Source organism: Peromyscus californicus, unplaced genomic scaffold (genome assembly GCF_007827085.1).
Source record: "Peromyscus californicus insignis strain IS unplaced genomic scaffold, ASM782708v3 Scaffold_16__1_contigs__length_79575227, whole genome shotgun sequence".
Taxonomy (NCBI): domain Eukaryota; kingdom Metazoa; phylum Chordata; class Mammalia; order Rodentia; family Cricetidae; genus Peromyscus; species Peromyscus californicus.
This window is the reverse complement of record NW_026294458.1, coordinates 75861989-75874435: the sequence shown is the minus strand read 5'-3', so window position 1 is coordinate 75874435 and position 12447 is coordinate 75861989. Positions and strand designations below refer to the sequence as shown.

At 40.5% G+C, this 12447-nt stretch overlaps 1 protein-coding gene across 3 annotated transcripts in view; it reads right to left on the bottom strand.

Annotated features, from left to right (window-relative positions):
• The window catches only part of Dyrk1a (dual specificity tyrosine phosphorylation regulated kinase 1A), a 133154-nt gene that overhangs the window by 24188 nt on the left and 96519 nt on the right, over positions 1-12447 (bottom strand). For 2 of the 3 annotated variants that reach the window (XM_052741277.1, XM_052741275.1), the window contains 3 exons: positions 9207-9326; positions 7095-7283; positions 4118-4265 (listed from right to left, as the gene is read on the bottom strand). In XM_052741277.1, the coding sequence (XP_052597237.1) occupies positions 4118-4265; positions 7095-7283; positions 9207-9326 (457 nt within the window). The remainder of the gene's footprint in view (positions 1-4117; positions 4266-7094; positions 7284-9206; positions 9327-12447) is intronic. The other variant, XM_052741276.1, reaches the window with a different exon arrangement.

The window sequence follows — 12447 nt, the reverse complement described above, 5'->3', positions numbered from 1 at the left end:
TTATACGTAATGGTGAGAGGAACATTAGCATAGATTTGTGTTCTCCAACACTCTGCTGTCCAGTGCAGAGCTGAAGGTAAATAAATCTGGAGATCAGCCCCCAGTAGTAAGAGTCTGTTCTTCCATTTGTTAATAGTATCTATCACTCTTCCAAGTTAGACAAGTACAGTCTACTGGTTTGTGACATTTCATCAGAAAGCCCTCTCCACTGGCTCTGGTCAATGTATAAACCTGTGTTTAACAGTCATTTTCACCAATAACTGGCTAGCAATTTTCTGGCAACTGTCTAAGTACAGCAGTCTATTTTGGGGTGTTAGGTACAGCAAGTGTCTGGACATCATGCAGAGTAAGTTCTTGAGAATCCATGGTCAACATGTTTATTATGTCCAGTAAACTGAGAAAAGAAAGTCTTGTGTAAAACCACAAGTTTTAGGGAAACTGTGAAGTACGTGCCAACCACAGAAAGAAATGACCAGCAGGCCTGTGCCTGGGGACAGTCTAGAAGATGGGAGCGACCGCTGCTGCCCTCTACAGGGTTCCTAGTAAAACCCCAACTGTGCTTAAGTGCCACCAGCGAGCAGAGCAGACAGTCATCTAAAGCTGCAGCCTTCGCACAAGCATTCTCAAACACATCAGAAAGCACCTGTAAGTCAACTGCTACAATCTTAGGCCAACAATGTGAAGGTCTGAAGTTAATTCTTTACTATGGTCTTGTAGGATCACAAAAATACTTTCTCTACAGATCTCTCCAGAAAAATATGACAGTATTCAAACTCCCATTGTGTGAGAAACACACACAGTTCTGGACTGACTGTCTTGAGAAGTACACATCTATAATTATTTTTAGGTCATTCATGATCTAAGTGATCTAGTTAGAAATAACCACACAAGAAGTATTCTATGTGGTTCACATAGGAATCTATAGCTCTCTTTGATGCTGCAAAGTAATAAAAATCATCTTTCAAAGCTGCCTAAGGGTGTGTATTATCTATTCTTAGTCACTTCACAATTCCTAGGTTTAAAACTAAAAACAGCCCCTTGACACCTCCCAGACATGGGCCCCGTAGGGATTTTCATCTCCTGATTAAGCAGTAGTCGCAAAAGAAATTCTGAAGTAAAAAAAAACTCAATGTGAATGTGAAAGTCTGCTCAAGAAGCTGTGCAACCAGAATGTTCTTCCAATGAAAGATTTCTCACTTGCTGCTAACCACTCCGTTACTGAGAACCTATGACACACTAGCAGGAAAAACATTAACAAGGAAAACTCAAACACAGATATGTCTGTTCATTTTTTTTTTTTTTTTACTGGATTCTGAAAGAATGGAGAGTTAGCAAAATTTTCTCCAATATATGAAATGAAAATACTTTTTTGTTGTTGTTGTTTTGGTTTTTTTCAAGACAGGTTTTCTCTGTGTAGTTTTGGAGCCTGTCCTGGATCTTGCTCTGTAGACCAGGCTGGCCTCCAACTCACAGAGATCCACCTGCCTCTGTCTCCCGAGTGCTGGGATTAAAGGCGTGCGCTACCACCGCCCAGCATGAAAATACTTTTAACCAGACCACTGTCACTAAATATTCCAGAAAAGAAATTACTCTGTGAAGAAGAGAGTAAAAGAGAAGGATGGGGAAAGCCTCATGGATCGCAGTTTAGAGTAAGAAAGAGCGAAACTCTGACACCCTGTGGCATATGGTGACCATAAAAATAAGAATTCACTGTGAACCTCAGACACGAGGAAATGATTCCAGATACTTTCATCACAAACGAATGATGAATGCTTACCCTGGCTTGAACATTATGTGAGGCACACATACACTGGGAGACAAAAGTGTGCAACTACTTGTGCCAATTAAAACAAGATCTACCATATGGCAGGTGTTTTTAAAGTTCAAACGTGAGATCATCAGAGTAAATTATATCCGTCAACTGCCCTAAACTCCCACTGTAACATCAAGAAGAAACCTTGAACCTTAAATCTGAGCAGTTCAGTGGGTCTAAACCTCTGTTGCTGCTGTCATCCACAACAGAGTCCTCAGTTTTGTTCTGAGTCACTGTGGATTTTCCACACAAGGCACAAATACAAGGCACAAGAATAAGGAAGAAGATGAGGCATGTCCAGAGATCTCTATAAACTCAGGCATCCCTGGATGCTCCCTGGACACTAAACAGAACAACCCACGTGCAAAGCAGCTTCAGGCAATGTGGTGAGGAAAGGGGCTGTTCCGACAAGGAGGAAAGATGAAAGGCTGTCACAGGAGGAGGGGCCTCTCGGACGGACGGTCTGAATTACCTGAAGCTCACACTGTAGGAATTCTGGGAGGACTAAGCCATAACGCACTCTCATGACTTGCTTTAAGATGCCCATTTGAAATCCAGTTTCATCTACGACACTGCATTTCCCATTACAGTATTACTTATAAGCTTCAATGCTGTTACTTCTCCTTGTGCATATGCTCTGAGTCAAACATTAAGAATGTCCAGTAACTTACTAACAGCAGCTAAACCTTTAAATGGCTACAGAATTTGGGGTAAATTGGGCCCTTCAACATTTGCTGTGGAAACAATGGATACCTGGGTGATGTAGGTTTTTTTTTTTATTTCTTTTTCATTTATATTATTTTACTTGGAAATGTTCATATGAGTACCTTTTATCCCTGTACTTAGGAAACTAAACTTCAGGAACGATGAAAGTCATTAGGTATCAACAGATTATTATAAAAGGGAGGCACTGAAATTATTTACATGATGAAATACTTCAGATCAGTGGTATGTGACACCATTTCAACTGTGATTTTAGCTCACATACTTTCCAACAATGTTATCATCTCTAAGTAACAAATAATCATTGTCCTGGAGAATTACTTTGGTGCCTCTGTATTCAGGAGCAGCATTTTGTCTCCAACTTTGACACCTTTTTTGAATTTCTTCACCCTTTCCTTTCACATCTGACCTCACAGCTAACTCTTGCTCACACATCTGACCCCACAGTTAGCTCTTGCTCACACATCTGACCCCACAGCTAACTCTTGCTCACACATCTGACCCCACAGCTAGCTCTCTGGAGCACAATGCCACCTTTAGTCACAGTTTCAGGGTCACTCCCATCAACTCATCCTTTGTCACAGATCAGAAGACACTTCTCTCTCTGTGTGTGTGTGTGTGTGTGTGTGTGTGTGTGTGTGTGTGTGAGAGAGAGAGAGAGAGAGAGAGAGAGAGAGAGAGAGAGAGTGTCTGTGGGTCACATATGTGTAGGTGTCTCTGGAGGCTAGAGGAAGACCTCAATCTACCAGAGCTGAGTTCCAGATAGCCTGTGAGCTGTCTAACATGGGTACTGTAAACTTGGTGGCATGTGTTTCTTGTTAGTGAATAAAACAATGGTGTTTTATGAAGCACTGACATTTTAGATGTGATTTTAAAAAATATGAAAGCTGTGGGAATGTAGAAATGGCCCAGTGGATGAGAATGAGTATGTTAAAGAAGACCCAAGAGTTTGATTCCCAGCACCCAGATCAGGCAGTTTCTACAACTGTCTGTAACTCCAGCTCAAGGGATCAGATGCTTCTAGCCTCTGCAGATCCCTGTATACATGTACTTATGGACATACACAAAATTAAATCTTTTAAAAGTATGAAAGGTGTCATTGGAAGGTATTTGGCTCTAAATTTCCCAATTCTTTGCTCACTGTTTTTGTTTCCTGCAGGAAGATGGTGTAACAACGAGATGGTGTAACAAATATTGAGTTTGGGCTTATGCAGCAGGATAGGTCCAGATCCTAGCCACAGCACCCTGAGACCTTGCACACGCTCTACTGAAAGGAATTTTTCTGTAAGTTAAGGCTGAAGTCATCTTCCTGTGGGACAGCCAGAGGAAAAGCAGTCGAGGAGACAGGGTGAGTATGCTGTGGCACGCTCCCTAGCTACAGTGAGTGTAACAGCATTCAATGCTGCTTCACTGGCCGAGTTCCCCTGGGGCGGGCGGGGTGGGAGCTGCGATTCCAGTTCATTAAAGAAGACACGTCAAGCCCACAGCGCACTGTCAAGTCACCGGACACGGACTTCCTGGACACAGCACCCATGAGGTGACTGAGACAACAACAGCCCCCGCCGTCAGCCCTTCCTTTACCTATGTAGTACTTCATTTCAGTGTCATGCTTGTTCATAAGCTCAAGCAGCCGCACTTCGATCTGGGCTTGATTCAGAAACGCTTTCTTGTTCTTTATGATTTTAATGGCAACCCATTCTTGTTCCACTCGATCGTAGGCTTTTACGACCTACAAAAAAAGACAGGCAACCCTCAGTTTCATTAGTGACAGTGTTACAAGTTTACATTTCTCCATAGTGTCTATCTCCTGAACTGCCATTTCCCTGTATATCCCTCTAAGAACAGCCGCTTCCACTCAATGGACCAACACTTTACCACAAGGAGCTAATCCTTCTTTAGAACTGATCTCCTCTTGTATCCGCCATACACGAGTTCTAGATGTCCACAGAATGGACAACTTCAACAAAACAAAAACTGTTTTCCTCCTTCCAGAAACAATATGACTCCTGACCAATGCTCAGATTTTAATTTTCACTCATTCTTACTAAAACAAACCTGTGTGTGCATATGTATATATGTACATACATAAATACATATTTATGTATGTACATATATGTGTTTTTTAATTAATTATAGTTTTAAAAATAAGACAATTTACTCAACTACTGGATGGTTGTTGTTGTTGTTGTTGTTGTTGTTGTTGTTGTTGTTGAGATAGGGTCTCACTGTAAACCCTGGCTGGCCTAGAACTACTTTCGTAGACTAAGTTGGAGTCAAAGTCACAGATCTTCTTGCCTCTGTCTCTCCAGTTCTGGTATTAAAGGCACACATCACCACTTCCAGCTCAACTATTCTTTTAGTGTAGAAAAACAATGATATAATCCCAAGACTACATAAAAGGTTCTAATACTTCTCAGAAAGCAGACAATTTCCTAATTTTAAATTAGATTCTCATACATAAAAACAATGAAATAAAAGAATGTTTATTTTTAAAAAGTTACCAGTAAAGTATGATAATGGAAACGCCATAATTAGAAGATGTTTTAAAATTCTTCGACACAGACACAAATATTAGACCTATCAACACATTACACATTTGTAATATGATATAAATAGTCTGACAGGTAATGGTTTTAGGTATATTTGACCACATTTGAAAGGTCTAGAGGTGGAAGAACCTCAAAAGAAGCCAATGTGAAGACTGACAGTCTCTGGGTTAGGAAAGACAAGTCTGTTGCACAATCTGAATCAGTCAAGGTCAAACATACTGGAAATAAGTTATGCATGGTTGGAATGAAAACCGAACTCAATTCTCAAAACTGTTATCCGCTGCCTTTTATGTCAGAGTTACACCTGTAAGCATGTGACCCAAGTAGTTCAATATTCTTTTACTTCGGTGGCAACTATACCCACTTTAGGTATAGTGACAGGTTAGTACCCAGAGTCCAAAGTCTCTAGAACAAAGGTCTTTCACAAGTACCGAGTACCTACTGACTTAAACAGCTAGCTGCTTAAATGCTAGTGGGGGAAGGAGGGGTGGGGTGGGGGAAGAGACAGAGGCTCACACTATCCTGATATGCACACTTGGCAGCACGTTTAAAAGTGCCAATGCACACAATCCAGTCACAAGGGATTTTCACTTAGGCCTACAGTCCATGCTTCCCAAAATTTTCAATGTACAGTCAGGACTGATAACCAATGGCTAAAGAGACAAGAAAATTCCCTTACTTGTCAAAGACCCGACAGAAGATTCAGATAAACTGAGTCACATGGACGCTACTGTTGTGGTGAGTGGCAGTCCTAACTGTGACGGCAAACACCGCCGTCTTGGCTAATGGGCCAGCAGACCTGCATAACCAGGTCCACTTTCAGACTGTGCTCCTCTGCTCTCAAGAAGAGCACAGGCGGCCCCAGTGGAGAAGGACACACCGTGAGTGAGACTGAGCAGCACGCCAGGACGCCCGCCATGGCGGAGGCACAAACTAGCATGCAGGGCCTGCTGGGAGCACGTGCCCCAAGGCTGGTGCACTATGTAGGCCAGTGACAGCACCTCTTCCATTTATGGGGTGTCTACAGCCTTCATTAAGAGGCAGGCCTCGCGGGCACTCGGGAGGCAGAGGCAGGAGGATCTCTGCAAGTTCAAGGCCAGCCTGCTCTACAGAGTGAGCTTCAGGACAGCCAAGGCTACACAGAGAAACCCTGCCTCAACAAACAAACAAACAGACAGACAGAGGTAAGCCTCAACAATGCTTCATTAAAGGCTTTATAGGAAAGCCACAACTATTTGTGACACACAAGAAAAGACTCATAAAGAGAGATTACTAAAAATTACTATGGAAGCCTTGACTTAGGAGGAAATGGAGCAGACAGACATATGAGAGCAAGAAGTGGCAGATAGCTGCCACCTCAGCACTTAGGATGCTGATGCAGGAAATGAGTTCAAAGACAGAAACAGTGAGGAGGGAGTGAGCACTCCTGGATAAGCATGCTGCAGCTAGGTGTTCAGATGGGGACACAAGAACTGTAGGTGCAGAGAAGGGTAAGAATGAAGAAAAGGCCAGGGCCACTGTAGTCACCACAAACAGAGTTTGCACTATCTGCTACAGGATGGAAGAAAAAGGAATTCTGAAGCCTGTATGCCTGCTTACAACCTGATGCAGTTACATCGGCTGGTGTAAAACCCAGAGCACAGTTCCAGCCTCAGGAAGGGGAAGAGTGCTGGCTGTGCCGCCTCAGGAGGTCTGAGCAGCCAGAGACACCTAACTCTAACCAACAGTGAAGAATGACTAGACTTAGCCAGACAACAGAGGGAATACTAGCTGCTTGCAATTAAAATTAATCACTACAGTCACTAGCGAAAAGTAAACAGTCAGCAGCAAAACAAACATTTAGAAAAATAAAAGGGTTTTTTATGGCTGGAGAATTATGATCATCTAAGTATTTAAATATATACTGTTCACATCAACTTATTAATATCAAAAGTGCATTACTAAGGATATGCTATCATGATTAAATAGAAGTTTTAATTAGTGAAATTCAGCATTCTCCATTAAATTACCTGTCCAAATGAACCTTTGCCTATCAAGGAGTCAATTTCATAACGATCCATCCATTTTTCTCCGTTTTTTACAATATAATCATAGTTATCATCATCATAACCATCGTTGTAAACCTTCCGCTCCTTCTTGTGACTGGAATCGTCTCCCTGGCCTTGTTGGTGTCTTCGCTTCTTTTTTGCATAGTAAACCTGAAAAGAATATACCCAAGGTTAACTGTGACTTAAGTCACTATTGATCTGAATATTAAAAGTATACTCCCAACAAACCAGTATAAAATTGATGAACAACTTTTTTAATAAAAAACGCAAAACAAAGATTTTCTGCAGTTGACATCTGAATGCAAAAGTATAACCAATGAGGGGGGGTCCATAATGAAATTCAATGCTGAACTGCAGATACGTTTTATAAATAAGAGGTATTAAGTGACTGGTCTAAACCATCCCATTAACAAAGGATCAAAGTCCCTCACTTACACTTTTGTTAATGCACAGCATAATTTCTATACAGTAAGATTACACAGATCTTAGAAACACAATGAGAAACCCCAAACAAAAGGAGTAACATTTTTATTCCCTTCAAGTTCAAGGTCTTTCATGCCTTCTTCTCCAGTTAATAATAATTTGGTATTTAATCTTAGAGCAAAAGGTTTTTAAAATTAAAGTTTTAAATACCAAGGAATTGATGTTTTACTACAGCCATCCAATTTCTATGTCCAGAATAATCTAATGACTGATGAAAGCCACACCCATTCTGTCCACATACCTCCTTGCCAATCCCTTTAGCCTTTGCGGTCAATCACAAACCAAGTTATTTTTCTTAAACCTGAGTTTCTTACAGCTTAGTTTTTAAAGCTACTGGAATGACAACAATAATATCCTAAAAAATTGGTACCTTGATACACTGTGACAGGACATCTGATAAATGAGCGTCAACAAAGATGCTATTAACAACAGTTTAACCGGGGTCTGATAACAATTCATCACGTTAACAAACTGACATTGACACGCTGTGAGAAACAATGTCTCAGATATTTCCAGAAAATCACAAGGTATAATAAACAAATGTGGACAGAATCTACCTCAGAAACGTTCACTGAGGCTTTCTAATTTTATCTTGACACAGTGCTGAAGCACTAAATGGTATGGACCTGCTGTAACACTTCTATATACCTAAGAACACCTCTTTGTCAAAGCTGCTCCAGAGCCTGTAGAAGATAACCTTCAGTGAGAAAGGCTCCAGTGAGGAAGCATGGCTCTTCTAGAAATCTCGCACTGAACAATGAGTTATAAAACTAGAGTTGAGGCCAGAAGCAAATGGCAATCAAGGAGAAAAGGTCCAAACACCAGAAAACAATTTTTAGTGGCAACAAGCCGAGTTACAAGAGAAATAATTCAATGTGCTTTTTTCTTTAATCCTGTTTTTCAATGAAAGTTTTTGAATATCTTACCATGGAAAGACACAGATTAAAAAACACACATAGCCCTGTAATCTCAGCATTCAGCAGGTGGGGACAGGAGGACTGTTGCAAGTTCAAGACCAGCCGAGGCTACAGAGTGAGATCCTGTTTCAAAAATGAATGGATGGATGGATGGACAATTTTTGGAGGGAATGTAAAAGACATGACAGAAATATAATTAGTTCAAATAAAGCAGGTCCTTTTAACTTAACAGTCAATGTATCTCACAGGAAGTCCTAGTATCAGGACTAAAGCAGAAATATATACATATACAGAAATACATACAAATAAACACATACAGATGTGCATCTCATATATAGTGTATATTATATATATGAAAATTTAAGCAAAAGTCTACTGCCTACAAGCTTTTTATAGTTATTTGGTATCCTCTCTAGCTCTGAGAAAAGCTATAGAAATAACTAAATATATATTAAATATACTTTGGAAAGGAGGAAGTCATCTAGTGTTCTCATCTGCAGTCTTTGTTAATACATTTTCTATAGTTGTAATTATGCTATCTATAAATCATTAACTTACAATTCATTACAATTATTAGAAATAAAACACATTTAGATGTCTAAGAGGCAACAAAACACTTGTCCCTTGTTCTATTGAAAATGTATATGATACCATAGCAAATCAATACTCTTACCTCATTAATATGCTTATATGTTTTGATCAAGTCGACAGAAAGTTTTCTCAAAGGAGCAGTTGCTGGATCACGAAAGGTTTGGGGCATCCGCCTCTGTAACATGACAATGTCAGGCATCACCTTCAATAGACAGAAAGACTAGCAGTTTAACTACACTGCAGCTGTGTAACGCCCTCTACCATAACCTTGTCACGTTCTCTCTACTATAACCTAGGAAAGGCCCTTCTACTACAGCCTAGTCAAGTTCCCTCTACCATAACCTAGTCAGTCAAGTCCCTTCTAGCATAACCTAGTCAAGCCTCTTCCAAAAAAGAAGAAAACTTTTATTAGACTCCACACTCTCAAAGTTACTTCTTTTATCTGGATCCTAAGGGAAACAACTTCTGGAGCAAATAAACGAAGTGAACAGATAATATGCCAGACAGTGGACTTATAGGTACATCCATGGTGCTGGAGACATATGTGATGCTGCCCCATATGCCTTCTCTACTAGACATTTAGTCCAATGACAATTTCTTTTGAATTATTTCTAAAGCCTGACTGATTTACAACAGGCAGATAAAAATACACCTAGCCACTGAACCAGCCTACAGCTTCTAAAATCAGGTGACTACAAAAAGCCAGTGCTGGATGCTGATGAAGTATGGCTCTAACATCCCAGACTCTACCCCTCTAATAGGTATCTGTCCCTGTTACAGAAGAAGACCAAAATCTACCCAAGCATGACAATGTCCAGGGAGTCCTACAAGCACCGTTCTGCCACCAGGTGCCATGCCTCAATGAAGGAGTTCCTAAAAGGGCTTCCTGAAGTCCAGAGACTCAAATGCAATGACACTGCGCACCTACACTAATGACCACCAGACCATTCTTATGCCACTGCTCAGCTCTTGGAGACCTTTACAGCACTCAAGTTTTGGGGACCAGAAGACCACGACAAAGCTTTTCTCAAAGGTCAGCAGTTTGAGAGGCTGTTCTAAGAGTGATCAACGAAGCAGAGGGAACAACATTTTCACCACAACCAGGGCACGGTGGACCACAAGAGCACCAAGAGACGCCTTGAGAGTTGGACTAGCCCAGAGACCAGGGCTCCTCGGTCACACTCGTCTGCGCTCACACTTATGTGATGCTCATTTCTTAACTATTTTCCAAACTGAAACTTTTATATTTATAATCAACACATTCATGAGGAAAACCAATGACTAGACATAAAATCTAAGCTCCTTTCAAAGCACTTGGGCACTGAGCTCCACTTAAAAGACATTGATAAAGTGATAATAAGAAGCAATGAAAATCACATTATGAAATTTATACAAGATAATAGCTAGAAAATACTTACGAGGGTCTCAAATAAGGTCCCAGTTCTACATTCAATAACCTCTCAGACATGAGGTGTCCCTGTGTTTTTAACTTAAGTCCTATAAGCAGATCTAGTGCTAATGCTATGAGCCCATCATACACTCCTTGGCAAACGACACCCCATCAGTCCTAAGGAAGACACCTTCTTCTAAAGACTGCCTTATTAGACTCAGAAACTTGTGGACTTTGAAAGAAATACTTCATTATCACTTAATAGCCTTGTTTGTTTGTAGCCCTGGCTGTCTTAGAACTCACTATGTAGACAAGGCTAGACTCATACTCATACTTACCTCTATCTCCCAAGTTCTGGGAGTAAAAATGTGCGCCACCACACCTGCCTCTATTTAGTAGTCTTTTTACATCACATAAATCTTTAAAAATACTTATGTCTTAAATCAGAAATATTAAGCAAAATATCATTTAAAAGACAAGATACTAGCTGAATACAAAAATAGATACTCAGCTGGGCGATGGTGGTGCATGCCTTTAATTCCAGCACTCAGGAGGTAGAGGCAGGTGGATCTCTGTGAGTTTGAGGCCAGTCTGGTCTACAGAGCGAGATCCAGGACAGGTACCAAAACTACACAGAGAAACCCTGTCTCGAAAAACTTAAAAAAAAAAAAAAAAGATACTCTGCTAACTAAATTATCAACTAACATGATATAAATTATCTTAAAGGATTTTTTTCCTGGCTCTCTGTAAATAGCAGCTATTATAAATCCAAGAGCTCTCTATCTAAAGGAAGCAAGCAGAGCTGAACTCGGAAGTCTATCACCACTCACACACACACAGAACTTAGAAGTGGAAAGCACATGAGTCAATATCCATGTGACAGTCGCTGCTTTGACACAGACGGGAGAGTGAGAACCCCGAGAACACTGTGTCTCCAGCACACTACAAGTGGACCTGCTCCACTCGCTCTCTGCTTCCCCCTGGTACATGATCAAGAGCTTTCTAAACCTGAACATTCTGATGAACTGCTTCAATTCTCAAACATGGACCTAACTTCTAAATCAACTGACTCAATGAAACAGATTCGAAGTCACAATGCTGCTGTTCACATACTCTACACTTTGCTAATGTATTGCGAGAAGCCTCGCAAAGGACGCCTATAACATAAGACACTCAACCATAGCCAACTACTCATTAAATCCACACACATTATTCAACCAGAGAGAGCAAATTTCACTCAAGTAATCCAGTAGAAGAAATACTTGTCATTCCTCACTTACTATACTAAAAGATCTGAATAAAGCAATGGCTAACTAAAATCCTAAATCCATTAACAGCAGTCACGTTCCTGACTCACCACAGTAAGAAAATAAATTCAGCCGGGCGGTGGTGGCGCACGCCTTTAATCCTAGCACTCGGGAGGCAGAGCCAGGCGGATCTCTGTGAGTTCGAGGCCAGCCTGGTTTCCAAAGCGAGTTCCAGGAAAGGCGCAAAGCTACACAGAGAAACCCTGTCTCGAAAAACCAAAAAAAAAAAAAAAGAAAATAAATTCTACCTCACAACCACAGTCAGTGAGAAGATTCCCCCAAAACAGTAATTAATGTAGGGCACAGCTAATTCAAACATTTAGGATATACCCATGTGTATACATACAATGTGCTCATTGAGAGATTTCAACATTCTTTTTATAGCCTCAAATTTATGAGAAATTGCTGGATCTGTGGTCTGAATATTAGAACAGCATTCTTAATATTCCCACATCCTTTGAGTGTTAAGAATTTTTGTCTATAATTTTACAAATGTAAATAAGTGTTTATAGCATAAATTTGTTGTAATTGATTCTCAGTTTCCTATGCCTTTCTTATTTAATTTACGTTTTTAATTTTCTTTACATTTTAAATACTCTTCTTTAGAAATACTTTCCTCTTCTTTG